Below are 20,110 nucleotides of genomic sequence, written 5' to 3'. Positions count from 1 at the left end.
ACGCAAACGTAATTACGTATAGTAATTTTAGATTATGCGTATTAGAATGTGCACCCTCCATAGGGCGATGCAACATACGCGAAGGAATTATCTTACGCTGTAGGTTAGAAAAATAATTTTTGCGATTATTTAATGGTCATCCCTCTCATCCCATAGATCTTTCGCCCTGCTTTATCCCATGAATCACGATCGAATTGTGACGAAGGGATGGAACGCAATAACTGGAGCAATCCGGGGTAATAAATTAATAGAGGACTTTGCGAGCTAATAGAAAAAATAGACTGGAAAGCCTGCAACGCGAACGGACATCACCCCTGAACCGTTTTCCCCAGCTAATGCAATCAAGTTTTATATACTGGGTGGTCCATTGGAAGGGGATGGTCTGATCACAACGCGCAACTTTTATGGGGTGTTTGTGCGTGTGCGCGCGTGCATGAGAAACACAAAGGGTGGTTTTTGTTTGTGAGCATTTTTGGAATTCGATTCTTTCTATGCTACGTTATTTTTAAAGGCAGATATTGCACATAATGTAATAAATCTTTTCGCAGAATAGAAAAGATGAATGAAATTTTTTAACACTGAATGTAGATAAATGTTCTGTATTATAGTGTCATGGAGAAAAATTGATATCGTTTAGTAAAAAATTGGAAATGGCCTTTAAATAGACAAGTAACCACAAGATGATGCATCGCGCTTCATACTATTAAACTACTATCAAGAATTTTTGCTGTATCTTCTCTAGTTGCCACGATATTGACTCGCAATAGATTACCTTGCTCGGCTTATACAAAAACCCCCCTTATACGTCACTTAAGGCTGTACGAAATCAATTTCCCGTTTAAGATCATCAGAAGCACATTCCACTGTTCCATTAAAACGCGGTCGCTTCTTTTTTATCTGTCATTGAATACAGTATCCTATCCCGAAGTTAATAGGTACGTAACACAGGGTGCTAGGTCGAATTTTTATTCAGGAAGCGTATAATCGCCAAAGGAATGCTACCCACGCAAATCTCTCAACGATTCGCAAATTCCAAAATTTCGCCGCACAAGGGAAAAGTCGTATCCGGGATCGTCCCCGAACCGGTAATAGCCGCGCAGAAGAGAACGACGAGCGGCCGGAAGATAGGTCGTCATTACCGGAACCAATTTTCTACGAGCAACCTTACGTACATCTCTCGAGTGCCCTCGTCGGGATATATCTCGCGCGCGCACGCGTACCTCTGAGACGAGTATATACGCGCCGGTAGCAAGGGATACACGGGCCTTCTCAAGAAGTCGCTGGAAGAATGGTCGATTTCATATGAATGCATTCCATGCAAATGCGCCGTCGACCATGGTGAACGTTGAGTTGGGAGAATGGAGGGGGATGAAACAGTCGGCTGAACCGAACCGCTCTCGAGCACAGGCTCGAGTGGGTGGGGGAAGGCGAGCGACTGGAGTGGGGGAAGAATTCAGCACGCCGATGCGGAGATAATTGGGTGAATACATTTCGGCCCTTCGTACCGCGGATATATATTCTTCAGCAGGGCCTTCGTGTATTATGCACGCGCGCGCTAGGAATGTGCGCGTACACGTGCATGCGGAGTTGGGGATGGCAGAGTCACGTGTACAGGCATTGGAACGTATATACGAGTTTTGTAACGGATAGATGGGTTTGTAGGGAACCTGTGCCTTTTGCGATTGAACCTGTCCGAGAGCGAAGGTAGTAAAAGAGAGTGAAGATTTTTGGGGCTATGATGATCGAGGGTTTTGGAAATTGAATTTTTTTTCTTTTTATTCGCAGATTTATCGAACGAAGGGATTTCTTGTTTGTGTCTTTTTTTAGTTAGTAGCGATTAGTCGAGATCTTTGGCATCTAAGATTTTATTGGAGGAGAAAAATTTGAAACGAAAATTACGAGATAGAGGATAGGTATCTGTTGTATTTTACGAATCGAACTGAAATTACGATTTAGAAAGCTGAGAAGAATTTTATGTTTCCGAATGAAATATCTGACTATGATATTATTGGAAAAGGTTTCGATATTTCCAGTTACCGTTCTATCCTATATTTCGAGTTCGTTTTATGATTCTTGTTATTTTCCAAATGACAAGCAAAATATTCGCAAAAGATACTGAAGATCGTCATTTTCGCGTAAAGCATGGCGTGTTTTGAACAGATTTAATCATCCGAACGGGTGCTATGTAAAGGGTTTTCGTTCTGTTGTTCTCATTGGGCCACGTTATTACTCGTTTTCGCGTCGCGTTAACGCACGGAACGGTTTATTAAAATATCACCGTTAAACAGGCACGTTCGTAATTACATTAAGGATACTTTTTCGAGTCGCGTTGCGCTTGTCACCGGCGCTGGGAAAAATAGCGGCGACGTTCGTTATGTGACAGATGACAAATGCGCTTCAAAACATCCAGCGAATTTAAATGCATCGTGACGTTTTAACATTTCGAAACAGCCGACTGAAAAACAAAAAAAAAAAGGAATGAAAAAAAATATATAAAAAGAAACACGTCGATACTTATGCCCCGTCGAAACGTCGTTCGAAAGCATTATACACTCCACTGGTTGATCTAGTCAAAATATTTGTCGTCCATAGAAAGGACCGTGATTGACATAAATGGAACTATAATTCCGAATGGTCCGGTTACGATTGGTTGGAACGTACAATATTTGTTCAGACCGTTTAACGAAATTCCAAAATGAGAATTAGAAAAGTTGAGCGTAGATTTGTCAACGATCTGTTGTCCACAAATAAATATAACGTTATCTTTGTGGTAATATCTAATATTATTTTAAGATTATTTCAACAATACTACTAATAATGATATCAGCTTTCATCGACGAAAATGTCTCGGAAAATGTCACAATTTCTATTATACCAAGGCAACAACATTGTGCCAAAGATGATATATAAGAAAATAACTCAACTTACTTTCGATCCGAGTAACGTCCATTCAACGATCTCGACCGCGAAACCCTTTCATCCCGAAACACCATCCGCTACTATACAACGATCGAGGTAATACTCTTCGAACCATCCAGAGAAGCTTTGCGAGGGAAAAAAGGGGCAGTTTCGCCGAGGTTGGCACGAACGGAGCGACGGCCGGCTGTGATTTAAAAAAGCGAACGGTATTAAGGAGAGTTCCGTGGAGAGGACTCGTTGCCGGGTTGCCATTGTCCGCTCCTCGATTGCCCATTAACCGTGCAACCAATGTTCCACGAACAACGGTTCGACCTCTCGATCGTCGTACGCCTTTCGTCTAATAGCGCTTTGCTAGTTCACGTGCATCGTTTAACGTCATATCCCGACGGATATTATGACGTCTGCGCCGGCAGCGCCATCTCCCGTTGTTCTGGCCGCCAACGTAATTCGAGGCGAGTCAGCGAGAGTCCGGGTTCATACAGTGGACGGTCGCGATAACGCGGTTCCTGGATCCGCGCCAATTGTCAGATTCACTGTATCCATTCTCCTCGTCCCTGTGACTGGCCACACGGTGCGTCTCGCTCGGGGGGTGAAAGTGTGAATGACGAGAAACACGGGGTGAATGAACTTTTGCCGAGGACGATAGGAGAGAATGAACGGTCGGCTATTCGACCGTCATCGAATGACGGACTTTCAGATAGGTAAATGTAACTGGTATAGATCCCGTTAGGTTGGTTAGTCATTTGCAAGGAATTATATCTGCATAATTTTGCTAGATAGGCTTCGACTCGTGAGGTAGATTTTTAAAAGACTGATAAATCTTGTTAGTTGTTTTAGATTAAAAATGTATTTTAGATTAATAATAATATAATTTGGAGGTAATTATATTTGTAATATCTAGCCGTCAGATACCAGGGTACTTATATATCGTTCGAACGTTACCAATTACAGGACGCAACAGGAAATTAATAAAAACATCTGTTTCTATAAATTACGGGCGCGTGAGCGCCGTTTGAGCAAACGAAGCGGGCCGTTCAATCACAGAGCAAACGAGGCGTCAACAGGCACCGTCCATAAGAGGCACTCAAAGGACGCCCGCCGCGTTTCCGCGACAACGTGGACACACATCCAGCCGACATATTTACTCTGTCTCTTGTTTCCCTTCGCGAAATAAAGCGAGCCAGTTCCCTTTAATAAGCAGTCGTGGCGCGTTTACGGCCTACGGCTGTCAGATTTCATGGCTGCTAGAGAATCGGCGAGGCAAGAAATAACGAGAAAAAGTGGGGAAAAAAGAGCAAGATAGATTCGTGTTGCAACGTGCATTCGCCCTTCTACAGATAGCGATAGACTCGGAACGCCACAAAACGTATTTATCGTGCTCGAAGTTTATGGTAAAATAAGGTTGTTCGAAATTTATGCAGACTGTTAAATATTATTTTGTATCTTGATTGTTGTTTTCGATGTTTAACAGATTATTTGAATAACTTTACCCGTCAAAAGTATCTGATTATCCAACGATTAATTACGAATCTTTATCAATACGAATATCTGAAACCGAATGATCGTGCATCCTCCTCTACGTAATTTAAAACATTCGGAAGCATTCCAATGCTTGCAACGTCGAATGGTTCAAGAACTCGGGGTGCATCGAACGTCCACCGCTAGCTGGAACAATTCCGAGATCCTAAACATCGACTGGCGTGCTCACTGGCATGGCTGGAGAAATCAGTCCGTGCAGTCTCTCCACCCTCGTATTCCCTGTGGCGCGATATTACGACCAGGGGTTGACCATGGCCATGCGTTTGCAGGCTCATCCATTCTGCTCCAGTCTGTCGCCCCGAACGAATCCACCGTTCCAGAGATAAAGTTGGGAAAACCTTATCGTTGGGCACGCAACGTGTGCTCGCGCGAGTAAAATCGTGTTAGCGCGTTTGCTTCCCTGTCGAAATAACGGTATGCTTTCTGTATGCATAAAGTATTTGGAATTTTTCCCCTGCTTTTCTGTTGCGGAGAAGATCGATATAACAAAGAATGAATTTCAGGCAACAAATTTGTGTGGCTCGAAAATTTCAAAGGTTATTTAAAATTTAAAGATTAATTAGTATTGTAAACTTAATATAGTATTGTATAACGTATATGTATATATATATATACGACCTCATGTTATAACTGTAGGCGCATATCCGGTCACAACATTCCTTATTCGATCGTCGAGCTGTGCGCAATACGTTGGAGTAATCGTTTTCTTGTATTATCAAGATTGGCCACGGATACTATCCAGCTCCTTTACACAGGCTCTAGAATCATAATCATAATACAATTTCACATTTCGTAGTTTATAGCATTCTAAGTAGCAAACAATGGATAGTTACATAAACGTTCATTTATTCAATCATCGTTTACAAACGTTTCAGTCGTTTTCTTTATCTTTCATTCTCCTTCATTCCTTTATACCGATTCAATTTATCCATTTCCTGGGCGCGCCGTATATTCAACGAAATACTCTGCTTCTCTGTATTATCACTTTTGGCAAGTATATCGTAGAATCTTGATCATAAACGAAACACAGTAAGCGTATCTGTAGATGGACCATCTCGAGGCTGTTGGCGGGACAATTTGAACGTCGAAAGTCATGCTCGTTGGGACAGTTCGCGTTACCGTTGGATTTGTTCCGTTGATAACGTGTCTGGCGATCGGTGGTTTTCGTCATATATATATTTTTTCATGTTTGTCGCGTGTTCGAGCAAACAGCCGGTGTCAAGTGTCTCTGTTCCCCATATCGCAAGCTCGTATACGCCAGCGAGTAGCGCGGGCAAAAAAAACACGGCGTCGCGCGTCGTCGTGAAAACGATGTACCCTTGTTTCGAGTACACGCCCGACGGCCTGTATGGGTCGCGTCAGCACTTCAGAAATGCAAACGTCATTGTCACGAGAGATTTAATACGTTCCAGCGGGCGAAACTGGCGAGCGACGCGCGGGTTTCGTGTCATGTGACGAACGAAAGGAACGTTGGCACATCTAGCGATGGTGTGTTCATGGCGAAATATTTATTTATTTGCCAACGCATATCAGTTCATTATTCATTGTGAATACGTTACGTTGCAATGTATTTTTGCATTTCTGTTTCTGCAAATAGAAAAGGAAATTTATTTGTTTGTTATTTTGAAAGTTATTTGGCTTCGACTGAAACTTTGGGAAGTTTTTATTTACGAAACATATCGACGTTGTCGAATCAGATTTAAACGAATACTGTCGAATTAAACAAAGAACAAATCTAACCTCAAAAAATTAAATTTATCTCATAAACAATTTACTAAAGTATTGTTAGCAGATATAAATGAAACTAACCCCTCTCCTCTTGCGATTAACAATTTTATAATATTTCTCATTACACGATGAAATAGCATGAATCAGTGATGTGTATTCCTTTCGCTTTGAAGTTGCTATGCACATCGTTGTCGCGGCCTGCTGGTAGTGGCGATAAGGCTGTAAGTGACGATAAAAATAACCTTACTTCCCACTTGTCCGCTTTCCTTTTATGCAACGCTAATGACACCACTAAGCGTTCGGTCGGTGACTCGCGAGTAACTGGTCGCGCGGGCCTGGATCTCCAAAGAGGGTCGAAGCCTTTAAGGAAATTAGTTTGAAATTGAATTAAAAAACTTAAGAAGATTGGACGCCGGACAATATCCATGCATATAGAACGGTTTAAGGAAATTAGTTTAAAATTGAATTAAGAGCACCGGGGGAAATTCAAAAGGCGCGAGCCAGCTTTACGAGCGAAATCGTGCCTCGTGGATCTCGATTGTTCTCGCGTGACCGTCGCGTGCTGCTAAAAAGATACGTGCCAAAGTTTATGACCATGGTACAAGTTAAGTGAAAAATCTTTTACTTATGGTTACATTCAAATTTCTTTTTTTTTTTACTGAGGATTCTTGTTCGTTTCAGTTAGAAATATAATCGAATTCTTCTCGTTTCTAATTTGAATAGTAAAATTTATACGTACCTTTATCATTATTCTCGTTATGAAAATGAATTATTATAAGCTATATTTATATCTCTACCACGTGAAAAAACGTTTCTCTTAAATGCTGAAACAGGTTAATCCTTTTCGTGTTAACGGCGCTACCTTCTCTTTTAATTCTGCCGTTTTCGCGTTGTAATGGTTACAGGAAGCGTCATAAAGGATGCAGATGCCTTCTTCTGCCTTTTCATTCCATCGTGTTCTCGTATTAAGGATTAAAAGCGTCTGCGACGTTACAGAATGAAAATATAGGAAAATGTAGGAAAAGTAAAGGAATTTTTAAAAGCTACAGCGAGGAGATAGCTGCATTATTAAAATGGTAAATTTAACGAATTCAAAAGTCATCGACAATTAATCCCCGTTATAAAATATTCAGAATACACATACGCGTTTAATTCTTTTTTTTCGCTATATTGCGCCAAGACATCTCTTATACTTCCCTTCATTTATCATCAATTATGAGTCGTAAAAATAAAAGGTCCAATATACTAACTTTCATTTTTCATATGTTCTCATTTTCTTCCAATAAATTCCGCATACACACGAAACTAATACGTGCGAACCATACTCAAACCATGTTATACCGGCGACTGTACTTGTTCGACGACCGGGTAAACCGATAGTAGGTATCGATCTTACGTGTTGTAATTCATCATAGAGTAATTGAACGGTTACAATTCATCCAACTTCGCTGTATTACAGGAGCGACGCCGACATATACATTTGAGGATCAGTTTACCTAAATCCAGGGAATCAACGCTCTCACAGACTCGCACACATTCCTCTACCATAGATATACGTATCGATTTCTCGATGGACGTACGTGTTTACGATCTAATCCGCACAAAGTCGTGTTCTTTGTTCCGGTATTCTTCGATGTTTCATTTCGTGACTGTCGAGAAAGTGTGTAATCATCAACGACGACAAGGTTAGAAAATCCGAAATGAAGCGCATGGAAACGCGGCCCGCCTACGCTCTGCGAATTTCGCTGTGCAAACGTTCTCTGACAAAGGGCGAGTTAACGGTAGTTCAACGAAGGAAGTGGAGTATGAGTTAAAATCACAAACGCCACGGGCAGTCGGCTGGTTTCTCGCAAAACAAGCAGAAATTTCGTATAATGCCCGCAGCAGGAGGGCACAGCCTAGGCGGGTTCGAAATGCAAGAAACGCGCCGTCAAAGCGGCCCACCGCTTGTCGTCTTCAAACGCGTGCTATCGTTCCTCGATCTGTTCGTCGTTCGTGCTCGATAAAACTCGGCTATTCGCGAATGGACCCCTTCCCCCACTCCGCCACCGCGGCCGCTCACGTGCGCTCAAGATGGCGCATAGTCGCGATCGTGTAAGTTTAAGCGATGTAAGTACATATAGCGTATACGTACGGAAATTCCACCGGTATGGTAAACAAGGAAAGCTCGCGCGCTTGTCCGGATGTCCCAAAGGCGGAGAAGTGCCTACCGAGCAGATAAGGAGAACAAATGAGTGCTTATGGCAGAAGGACGATATCTTCATCGTCGCGGGGCTGCCGGTAGTCGCGGCGGCCTCTCAAAGCGGCCAGAACTAAAGGACTAAGGAGATGCGCGGCGATAAGGAGAGAGGAAAGAGAGGAAGAGGGAGATTCAAAGCATCCAGCGTGCCGTGAGCGCAGACGACCGTAAGAAGCTAGCTGGCTGAAAGAAAGAAGGGAAGAAGGAAAGAAGGAAGAAAGGAAGGAAGGAAGGAAGGAAGGAAGGAAGGAAGGAAGTAAGAAAAGAAGGAAAGAAGGAAGGAAGAATCTAAGCTGTGGAACAGCAGGGGCCGACGTTTTCTGTTTAAGCGACATCAAAGGCCCTGTCGCGAATTTTCCTTTCGCCGTACCTATACCCCCTGCACCTTCCGTTTCGGGTCATAGCGTACTTTGCGTGCCTCTCTACAGGGTGTCCGCAATATATGGAAACTCGTATGTAAGATTGACGAGATGAGAATCATAATGGTACGAGGATTTCTCTTTATTACAGCCGTTATAATTTGATATCAAGATATAATATTTTCTTTATGGTTTAGCCCATTAATCGATAGTCGAGATGTTTCTCTCGAATCTGACTTATTATTAGTTCGTTCGAATATCGTTATAGATTTAGTTTTAATATAGGTTATTTTTAGAAAATCGTTAAATATCTGACAATTTCAAACCAAGTGTATTTAATAAAAAAAAAAAAGCACTGACCAAAAATGCATCGGTCGATGAAGCGTTAAGAAACACCCCATATACACGGTAGAACGGCGGAGCCGGGTAGTTGCAGAGACGGTGGTTGGAAGCAGCGGGCGAAGAATGGCGAGCGAGCCGAGTGGCAGCGGGGGTCGCCACCACTAAAAGGGTAAACGTTGTAGGCTGCCGTGGCAGATTTCGGCTAAAACAACTTCTCCATCCATCTAGCCCCCGTCCCTTCTTCGTAACTCTCGCCCATCGACGCGTCTCCATTCCGTTCATCGTGTATATGCGTGCGTCCGCGCGCGCGCACGATTGTTCGTCAGTATCAACGACCAGCAGGATGTACCGAAGGGGATAATTAAACTTCCCAGCGAGCGAGAGCACGACTCGTGAGAGCCGTGCTCTCGTCGGAATAGCTTCGAGAGTCAATAGTATCTCTATAACCCTCGTCGCATCTGCAAAGATGTCTAGATACAGTCGGAAGGAGTGGGGGCAAATGTAGCACGTGAAGTGGGGGAAAAAGCAGCGATCTAGGATCGCTGGCTGGCTGCACGTTACCGAGCGTACGAGAAATAACGATCGAGTATTTAATTATAAATTCGAGTTCTCCTCGACGGAATTCGCGGTCTCGTTCGAGCGTGGTGTAATCGATGCAGAGAGGGCCAGACTTTCGACGCGATTAAATCGACGACGAGTTGACGATGGCGGTACATAGCCGGGTTCTTTGACGGAACGGGAATCGTCGAAATGCCGATTTTACGAGCGGTAGGTTTTAATTAGCGGTAGATAGAGTGGCCTGGTGATACGTGACTGTTGATCGTCGAGCTGAAGAAATTGGTCCCAGTTACTTAACTGGCTATTCTCGTTACTGAATAGTTAATTGTTTCTATTACTTTTTAAAAGTAAAAATCAGAAAACGATTTATAAGATTTTAAAAACTTTTATTCGGGATTATAATTATAAGCAAGATACTTCTATTGTTTTTAAACATACAGATATATTGTTGCAAATGTAATTAAAAAGGAATGGTTTGAAAGAATACATATAATTTGATAAATAAATAAGGATTCCAGTCAAGATTCTGTATTCAAATTAACCTTCGTAATGATAAAACGTAGGAGAAGAATATTTAGGTGAAATCCATTTCCGCTATCTTTGACCCGTTCGAATCGCACAACATCGCCCTCTATAACATTCTCGTATTTTTCGAATCAATAGAGATCTCCTGATATATACGTATACTGTCGCGGACATCTAATCGTTGTATATATACTATATACATCCATCGTGCAATACCGTTGCCTGGAACGACGTAATTGCTCGGGACATTTAACGCGAAAGGAGCAATTATTTTTACGATTTCAGGCGGGGATTGTTGCGACGGAAGTCAATCAGCACGGGACGTTTCGCCTTTTGTTTCCAGCGACGGCACGAGTAAATGATGTTGTAACGATATCGATTCGCCCTTCATCCATTTATCGACCGATAATTGTAACAAGATATTATTAATTGTACATTGCACTTGCAATTAATATGCTTCAGATATCGCGTTAACGTTTGCCACCGTGATTATTATTATCCTCTATTGTCGTTTGCGTTATCTCTCCGTTCGAACAATACCTCGTACAACAAGACACCGTGTTCCACGATGAAACAATTAAATGGTCCGTGCCTCTGATGTTCAGGAAGGACGTCGTTGCGTAAGATTAGGGGGTTGCAGCACGATGCATTTCTTACGAAGATATGATAGGCACGCTCGTCTATACGTTCTGTTGTCTCAGACGATCGCTGATGGCGCTGTTTACATGTCGGCTCGCTTGTTTACATCATATCCTCGTTTTCACTTGCCATGTTTCGAATAGTTGAAAGTCTGCGAGTTACGCCAAGTCTACGGATGAAGGTGGAGATTTCTAGTTGTTGTAGAATTAGAAATTACAATTAGTAGATTCGAAATTCGCTTCCAAATTAGTCCGTGATAAATTCATCGCAATACGTACATAACTTGTAACGAGTAAAAGAATTTAAAAATATAATATAGAAGAATATTTTATTTTGAACCTAGAAATATGCTAAAGTATGCGAGCGTAAAAACAGCGGAGCGTGTATGCAGGAGGGGTAGAATCTTCCAAGGGCGCGTTTAGAGAGGGAGAGTTCAAAACGAGAGTCTAGCAAGAGTATTAACTGGTGTTGGGTATCTCAAGAGAAAAATTCCTCTAGACAAATTTTCCTCTTCCCTTTTATTTCCAAGTCGATTTGTCGAAACATAAAAATTTGGATTTTCTGATTACGAAACGAGCGCTGAAAAGTTCCTGTTGAAACGTTTCAATTTCAGCGAGTGCTGCAAAGTATTCTGCAATGGGTCCGTTTATTACTTACGTGACTATACAACACTTTGCTGTAATCCCTCTGTGAAAACGTAATAATTCCATAATTCTAACGCGATGAAGGTAAAAGCTATGAAAATACGTCCATACTTGTAGAAAGAAAAGGCAATATTACCGGCGCTATGAATTGCGGACGAAAATTCCTTTCATTTACCAGCGAGGATCAAAGGAAGATCGCGACATCTAAGGAAGTTGCACATAACCTATTATACGACACTGAAAATGAAGCTAATAAGAAAGAAAAACGGTCTACAGTGCTACAACGCGTATATAAGGAACAAAGGAACAAGTAAATTCACAATGGGGAAAGCAGCCTTTTCCGCGTTACACCGCGCGTTATTAATTTCGAATATGATAAAATTCCTATTTATATCTTCGTCGTAGCGTTGGTAACATTTAAAGAATCATTCTGTACATTTTTACACACAGAGAGAAGAAAGACGTTTGGATTTTAATAATTTCCAACTCGTTTTATTCAACCTTTATAATCCATTAAAATAACAACGATAGAATAAATCGTGACTATATCTTTGTCATAACGTTGGTAACGTTTAAAGAATCATTTTGTATATTTTTACACACAGAGGAAAAAGGACATTTAGATTTTAATAATTTCCAACTCGTTTTATTCAACCTTTACAATCCACTAATATAACGACAATAGAATAAATCGTAATGAATTTTTATTCACCAAATACGCTATCTGAAAATAATTTTCCCGCTAACTAGAAAGTTCCACGTTGATAGTACGCACGACAAAGTTTGTTTCATTCGACGTAAACGAGGTTCGCTTCACCTTTTTATATCGGAGAACTCTCGAAATCTTCACAACGGTCGCAATTCACGATAAAAATCAGCACACGCACCGTCATCACGTTTGACCGCTTCACGTCGTCGCTTCTACATAACTTGTTGATACCCGACCGCACCGTAATCCCATACCGAACTACCCACGCACCTCTTCAATTCCACCGAATCACCCCGGCCCTCGTCCCCTTCCTTCCATCAAAAATATCCAATCAACCGCCACCGACAAAAACAGAAAACCCAGAACTTTCCAGCCTTCGTCCCACGAGCAATCTCTCTCGAAACTTTTCAACAGCGACGAAGTTGCGCGGATATCGACACCCCGGTGGATCCGCGTCGCAAAACAAGCGTAGACACGGCCAGTCGTAGCGATACGGCGGCCGCGACACCACGAGAACAAATAGTGAGCGCACCACCCGCATGGCGGCGTTCTCTTCCAGGGATTTCTCCCGAACTGGAGGGAGAGGGGTTCGCTGGAGCGCGTGGCGCGCGTGCGCGTCAGCGGCAGCGTGGTGGGGACACTCAGTGTCACTCGGTGCCGGGCGTTGCGGCGCCGTGGCCCTTCAGTCTTTGATCCGCAGCTGACGCGACTGTGTACGTTACCCTCGAGCGATCTCTCTTTCTCGAACGAGATCGTTTTTCACTGACGGTACGCGCTTAAGAGGGGAGTCGGCGACCACGGTAGATCGGTGGTGCAGTAACCTTCCGCTGTACACTCTGTCCGTCGTATCTACGCTACGGGAACACGCTGAACGGTGACACGAACATCATCCCTTAGACCGTTTAGACGACTAGATCACACGCGATCGGAATACATATCTCGCGACGTGTTCAAACACGCTTCGACTAGATTCGTTATCGAAGCTTCGTTCTCCGCGAAGTGCCTGCAAGTTTTTTTCCCACTTGTTTCTCCAATATTAATTTGGTCTCGCGAACGAATCGGAATAATCGTGCCAGGTCGGAAAGTCGAGCTGCCGAACTGGTTCAGAGGAATCGTCTCGAGTATTTGGTCCACAACGACACAGTCTCTTCGCTCGCACCCCTGGGACCTTCGGGGCACGCTGCTCACGCTCCACCGGTACGGATTTGCGTGCAGTTCTCAACCCCCCTGACCCAATTAGTTCTTCCGTGACGAGAGTATCCGTTACGTACGTTCGCTGCTCGTCGTTGGAAGGGAACTGCTTCTGTCATCGGGATCGTTTGTCTAGTGATGTGCCGCTGAGGGGACCCCGCTGGTTATACTTCTTGCTCGAAGAAAACATAATACGGCACTGTCTACGATCTCGGAATTGGTGAAGAAAAAGTGTCCAGTGTTAGAGCATCGAGCTCGTCAAGTGTTTCGCTCGCGGAGTGCAGTGAAAGGAATACACGTCGAGTCATCGAACCTTGCAAGCATCTATCAATCGTTCTTCCCAAAAGTGACCAACCCACGTCAAGAAACTTTAACCATCCACCAACGATCATCTAACGATATTCTCGTCCATCTTGCCTCCCGTTCGACGTATCGCTCCTTACATCGAACAAATACAATCTGCGACGAACCAACGATCGACGGCGGGCGAGAGATCGGCATCACCCAGTTAGTCTGTTTCTCTCTCTCATCTAACCTCGCGCGGGAGTTCAACTTTCTCGTTGGCGTTGACAGATCGATAAGAAAGTTTGCGTACACGTTAACCCGGTCTGTAGCCGGCGGCCAGTCGCGAAAACGAGACCACAACCATAGAATGTGTCTGTCTTAACGGAACGACCCGCGAAGCAACAGCCTCCGCCGATCATCAGCGAACAAGGCTACCACTGGATCGTGGCTCTAGAAACGTGACATGCTGAGGTCCGGAAGGTGAAAAAGATACGCTGACCCGCTCGTGGAAGGACCTGTATGCGGACCGCGGCGCGTCCGCCGGAAATCTGACGGGCCGTCGCTGCTCCGGTCGCCGAGGCAGCCTGTCGTTGTCGCTCTCGAACCGGAAACGACAGTACCTGGTGAAATACAAGAGGAAACAGGAGGATAGACGAGTAGCCGAGGGCAAGGAGGAGCAACGGGGCTCCCCGTGGCCCGTACTCGTCGACGATCGTTCGAAAAAGGGTGCAACGGTGAAGGGTAACGGTGGATTCGGCGATTACTCCGCGGCGGGGGAGTTCGAGGTCTGGGGTGACGAGCAACACGCGTCGGATGGTGTAGACAGACAGGTGGCGAGGCCGCCTTCGCGGCAGCAACGATGCGAAGGCGGTTCGTCGCTGAGGCCGTTGCTTCACGTCGCCCATTGTGAACTGCATTCGCCTCGCGAGCCGGAGCTGCTGCGACTCGATCATCTGGAGGCGCTCGAGCATAAGTCCGCGGCCGAGCGCGACTCTTACTCGATGATGGAGAACTTTCACAGCCCCGTGCCGCCGCCGCTGCCGCGACGCCACGTCCGGTAAGATCATCCGTGTCATTATCATTTTACCGTGCTGCGATATAATATGTACGTGTACGTGCGACGGGACTATTCGATATAGTTTTCGGTGCTTGTTTGGTGGGAATTTTCGTTACAGGTGGATAACAATTTCGGTCGATAGGAAATGTGCGCTAGCATGTGTCTTAGTGATTTTCATTTTCTTCTTCTTTTTTTTTTTTGTTTTTTCTTTGTTTTGTTTTGTTTTGTTTCCTTGTCGGTGGTTGGTTAGTGGGAGATTTTGATATATTTCAAGAGGAAATATTTGAATGCTATAGGATGATTTGCTGAAATACGACGATTCTACGGAGATATAGCCCTTTTCAGGTTTTCGTTTATTTTCTTTCATTTCATTTCATTTCTTCTCCTGTTTTCTGCTTTCCTCAGAATCTTTCGGTATGTAACGTAGGAAAATTTTTGTCCCAGGAAGAATTCTCCGAGCTTTCGTGTGTGAATGTAGGATATGGTTAAACTGGTAAATCCATACGTGTGACTCCTTTCGTAAAATATCGCAAATGGGATGTCGCTGATTTTTTAGGAGAAAAATGTGAAAATCTAATGATACAATAAATCGGATTTGGCGGAGGAATTCGTCGGTTGACAATCGCAAAGAATATAAGATATATGTTACCAAGTTGTGTGTCGTTACCGAGTTACAGCCAGTTTTCCACCGCAACGAATCCGATGAAATCAGTGTAACTAATTTCATTCGATCGTTTGCAAATAGCATGGAACAGGCAGTATGCGTTTACAGTATCGGAATCGAGCGACATTTTCGACGTACCTAAGCGAATAAAAATTCGGAAAATGAAATAAAAATATCCCGTGATCACTTTCGGTAACCTCTCGTGAAAATAACGAAATATGTACGGGTTAACGAAACGTGAAACGCTATACACGTTCCCTATACTTGGCAAACAACAGAGTACGCGATAAAACAGCAGGATAAAGTGACATAACTCGACCGTGTTCGAATAATCCTTAAAAATACAAATTTTACAAAGAATCAACGAATAATTCACGCGTCGCTTATCGAAATAATTTCTTCGGTTTATCTATAGCTTTGCTTACCTGTTGAGTAGAATTAGAATTTCATGACCGATAAGATTATTCTCTTGCTAAGTTGATTTGAACGAAACTTATCGACTATTTGCCCTCTAATTCCTTTGGTATTTTGGAATGTTTTCACAAAGAGATTACGTTTCGTCGATCGAAACACATAGAAATTCGCAGCCATATACACGATATTTATACCGGATAAAGTTACAGCCACTTCCAGATCAAATTCCGATACTATCGATGCGCAATATGTATCGCTGCGATTATTACACGGTAAGTCTCATAGCAACAAACTGGTGGAACGTGTTTCGAACGAAATAAAGATTAAATTTTCCGGCTATGCTGATAATAACAAATACACTGTTCTCGCAATAATTCGCCATACCGTAACTCATCGGAACAAATTGTTCCAACTCTTCTTCGTGGTTCGAGTCCAATGAAAGTTGCTTCTATCGTTTTAAAATGTTGTATCTATTCTATCGGAATATAACTGACCATTATAGTCTCGAATACTGTCGTTTACGTTCTCCTGGTGATACACGTACTAAGAACCACACGTTCGAACGTGGACGAAAGAAAGTATCGGTTTCAAGATTTCTAACGTCGCTGTCGTCTCTACAAAGTACATAGGTTGATCGTTGGCAAAGTCGAATAAAAGGCAGGCTTTTAACCGGCTGTTGTCGGTGCGCGAATCGCGAGTCGACAAATATCGAGTTTAATCACCGTTTTCGATTTACGACGGGGGAACAATCGTACCGATCCGGAGAGCTTCATTTACGCTTGCCGGTGTATTTACGCGTTCTCAGTTGCTCGGGATGGTGCAATTATAGCACGAAAATGCCACGACCGATCGACGATAATGTGCGTGCTATTATTGTTGCGGTTATCGAGATTCGGCGCTGACGAACGCAACGAGTTATACAATAAAATTATGAACATAGAGACCAAGAATTTAATTTAGGATCGTACATTTAGTAGATTTTTGGATGTCTGCCTGTGCTATTTTTTTCTTTCTTTATTTCACGATTAATTTTATAAAATTGCACCGCATGTCTTATTAAATCTGTCTAGTGGGTTGGCAACTAAGTGATTGCTGATTTTGTCATTAGGTGGTATTGGCAAAATCCGCAATCGCTTAGTCGCCAACCCGATGTATCTTAAATTATTTACAAAAATCGCGAAAAGGAGGAGGTCGGAAAGAATCAAAGTTGATACGACTTTATTAATTTTTAATCCCGTGGTTACGTCAACTGGTTAACAAATAATCGAATGGTTTATTCGAGGTACAGGTAGTTTATTTGAGGATTAAAAACAGGCTTAAAACGTATGCAGGTCGAAAGAGATTTTGGTAATACACGTGCGAGTTTATTTAATAAAAACGAAAGTGAATACGCGGATCGGCGCGTATAATGATACCGCGCGCAAATTCAAGTTCGATATTGTGTCACGCGATCCGGTTACCGGCTTCGGATATCTGAAATATTCAAGCAGATGATTCGAATACCGTGAGGATGAGCGGGAAATATTTTTACCAAAACGCTTAAAGTGTAGAGAATATTGAAATTCTTAAAGTATTAGATATTTTATCGGAGAATAAGCTTTTGTGTATAGGCGAACGTGTTTCCTCGGAAGTACGCGGTGTATTATTCACTGACATCTACTACTTACAGAATTTCAGATATTGCTTTCGTGTTTTCTCGCTTCATTATTAAATTCAAAATAATAGTCTCTTAGTTGTAGAAATTTAACTTTGCAAACCCCTAAGATTCCATTATGGATACACAGAGAAAGAATTTCATTTGCATTTTGATTTCTTTATCGTGGCCATCAATATTATTACTAATACCGTAATATTACCAACCGTAATTTTAATTTACCAACGTGATCTTTTGTTTTAAACCCGCTAACTGTAGATACGTTTTATTTTTTATTTTTGAGCGCTTCCGATATTAAACGAATTTACTCTGAATTACAATATTCTATATATTCGTTTGCAAGAGTATTTAAAGCTGGTCGGAAGTAATTTTGTTGGAATAACGGATAGTTGAAATTCAATGACTCGTGCTTGGCAATAAGTATAATTGTGTCCAATAGTCGGTCGTTTCTTGGAGTCGATGACCGTGGTTGTTGAGCAAGTGCAAACGAAAACCCAGGTGACCCGCACCAGTTACGAGTGAATTCTCTATTTATTGGAAAGTTGATTTCTCCGGCGACTTTTATCGTTTCCAACTGGGTTCAGTCTCGATAATAAACCGTTCCGATTTTTCGCCGTGAAATTGAATCGTCCGTTGTATCTCGTGCTTGATACTCTGGCTTTTGATACTCGATATTAAAGAGATCGAACCTCTTTTAATAAGAACACGTAGTCGATCATTCTCTATAAGATAAAAAAAAAAAAAAAGGAAATAAGATACGCATTTCGTATTAAAAGTTCCCCTGAAACCTATTTTTTTATGCGTCTCTAGTTATATATCGTTATCGAGGAAATCCCAAAAATTCTGCGGCCAGATATCTGAGCTTATAGCAACAGGGAGAAAGTGGAAGAACGCGATATATGGAAGAAGGGTGGAAAAGGGTTGAAAAAGGGGTTGGTAGGTATACGAGGCGAGGGTTAAACGGGGAATGGGGGATGGCTTCGCGAGTCTGCTTGCGGGCCAATATAGTAGGTGCTCACACGATGGAATTGTGGCTCGTTTCGGAGGTTCACGCCCGAAGAACGGGGTTAATGACAAGCCGGCACTCGAGAGCGTTTCGAAATCGATTCGTGTTCGATGAGAATGCGCTGATTCGAAACGGAAAACTTGCAACTAACGGTCTGCACAGAGGTTTCCGAGGGTTTGACGGTTGAAAGGGATATATGCCCCCTTTGAACGGGGGCTCGGAGGCGGCGTTATTGCGCGATACCTTTTCCACCCGAAACCACGGAAAAGGTCATCGATACCTGTGCAATATTCGCTCGATTTAGTGTTATCGTTCGATTAACGGCTACTTGGATCCTCCGTTTCTTCATTTTCCATTCGTTTTCTTCGTTCTATTTGGATATGCTGAAAGAGAAAATCGAGGGATTGTGTTTGTCAAAGTGTCTGTAAAATTGAGAAATTTAGTGGAAAGACGGATGCTATGATTTTATAGATAAATATTTTGCTCAAGGGACATTTGGCGTTAAGTTAACACATCATGGACCGATTGTTGCTGAATCTCCTGACGATCGTAACTCTCGAGTGGCGGATGCATCTCGGAAAACGCGCAACGGATACCGGAAGTATTCGGCGACGCGTGAGCGGTCGTTTCAGAAACATGTACGTAATTAAAAGCGAATATTAATTAGGGGCAGCACCCACGGCCATTAGCTGTATCGATCGTAATCGAAATGGCCAATTATATTAATTGAATTGCCGCATTACGCACATCAGTTTTCCGTCTTTTCCTAATTATTCTTTATGGTCCCTCTTCTAGCTTTAGATACATAAATTTCACCATTATCTTGAAATAGGATCAGAGGCTTATCCCCGAAAGACAATACGACACGAAGAGAGAAATCTGTAACGTATTAGTAACGATATATTTTTAAATCGCATGCTGTACTTTTTTATTCTTAGTTTTGTATCTTTTCTTCTTTTATACCATCGTAGCGGTAAAAATTGATTCAGTGTTTATATAGTGACGCTCAATCATCCTTCGATAATTTACTATTCTATAGAATAGAATGATGTCTCTGCGGAGACACACAAAACTCTCTAATCTGGATCGAGTTTGCTCCCAAAAGTTCTTATTCCTTTTTTGGCAAAAGCGTGGATGTAGTTTTTGGAACCCGCCCAGAACCATTTCCATAAGGTTTAACGTGCCGTGACTAGTTGCTAATATACCGTTGCTTCTAAGTCCCATTGGAATCATCGTTACTGCTAATTACTGGCATACGCGTTACGTTCAAGCAAATTGTTGCTGTGTGAATTGCATGGCATAAAATAGCGAAAACTACAGTAGCACAGGTTTGTCCGTGCACAGTCGATACGATTCTAAACAAATCCAAGAAAGCGTACGTGGAAGCTTTTACGTAAAATTTCTAAGAATTCGCAAAAAAAAAAAAAAAGGAAATTCCAAGCAAGTCGAAGTAAGAATTGGAACTATTTAATCGAATATCTTAAAAACACGTCGTTTAATTTTCACGAGTTACTATCTCGACGTAAAAAGCAAAGAGACGTTCGTGAAAAAAGCAAGTATAAAGTGAAACTACCGAGGAGAAAAAATTCCAGCTAAACTTGCGCGAAGTTGGCGAGTTCGGTATCGACGAAGGCGTGC

The 20,110-nt window shown here is 42.6% G+C and overlaps 1 protein-coding gene across 7 annotated transcripts in view; it reads left to right on the top strand.

Annotated features, from left to right (window-relative positions):
* Positions 1 to 20,110, top strand: part of LOC100644721 (teneurin-a) — a 704,524-nt gene that overhangs the window by 580,023 nt on the left and 104,391 nt on the right. Inside the window, exon 1 of one of the 7 annotated variants that reach the window (XM_012309419.3) lies at positions 12,880 to 14,734. The exons of the other annotated variants lie outside the window; for them this stretch is intronic. Coding sequence (XP_012164809.1) covers positions 14,679 to 14,734 — 56 coding nt within the window. The 5' untranslated portion in view covers positions 12,880 to 14,678. Of the gene's footprint in view, positions 1 to 12,879; positions 14,735 to 20,110 lie in introns of those variants that run through there. 7 annotated transcript variants of the gene reach the window in all.

The sequence above is a fragment of the Bombus terrestris genome, chromosome 6 (genome assembly GCF_910591885.1).
Source record: "Bombus terrestris chromosome 6, iyBomTerr1.2, whole genome shotgun sequence".
NCBI lineage: Eukaryota > Metazoa > Arthropoda > Insecta > Hymenoptera > Apidae > Bombus > Bombus terrestris.
The sequence above is the reverse complement of the archived record's forward strand: the minus strand, read 5'-3'. Positions and strand labels throughout refer to the sequence as shown.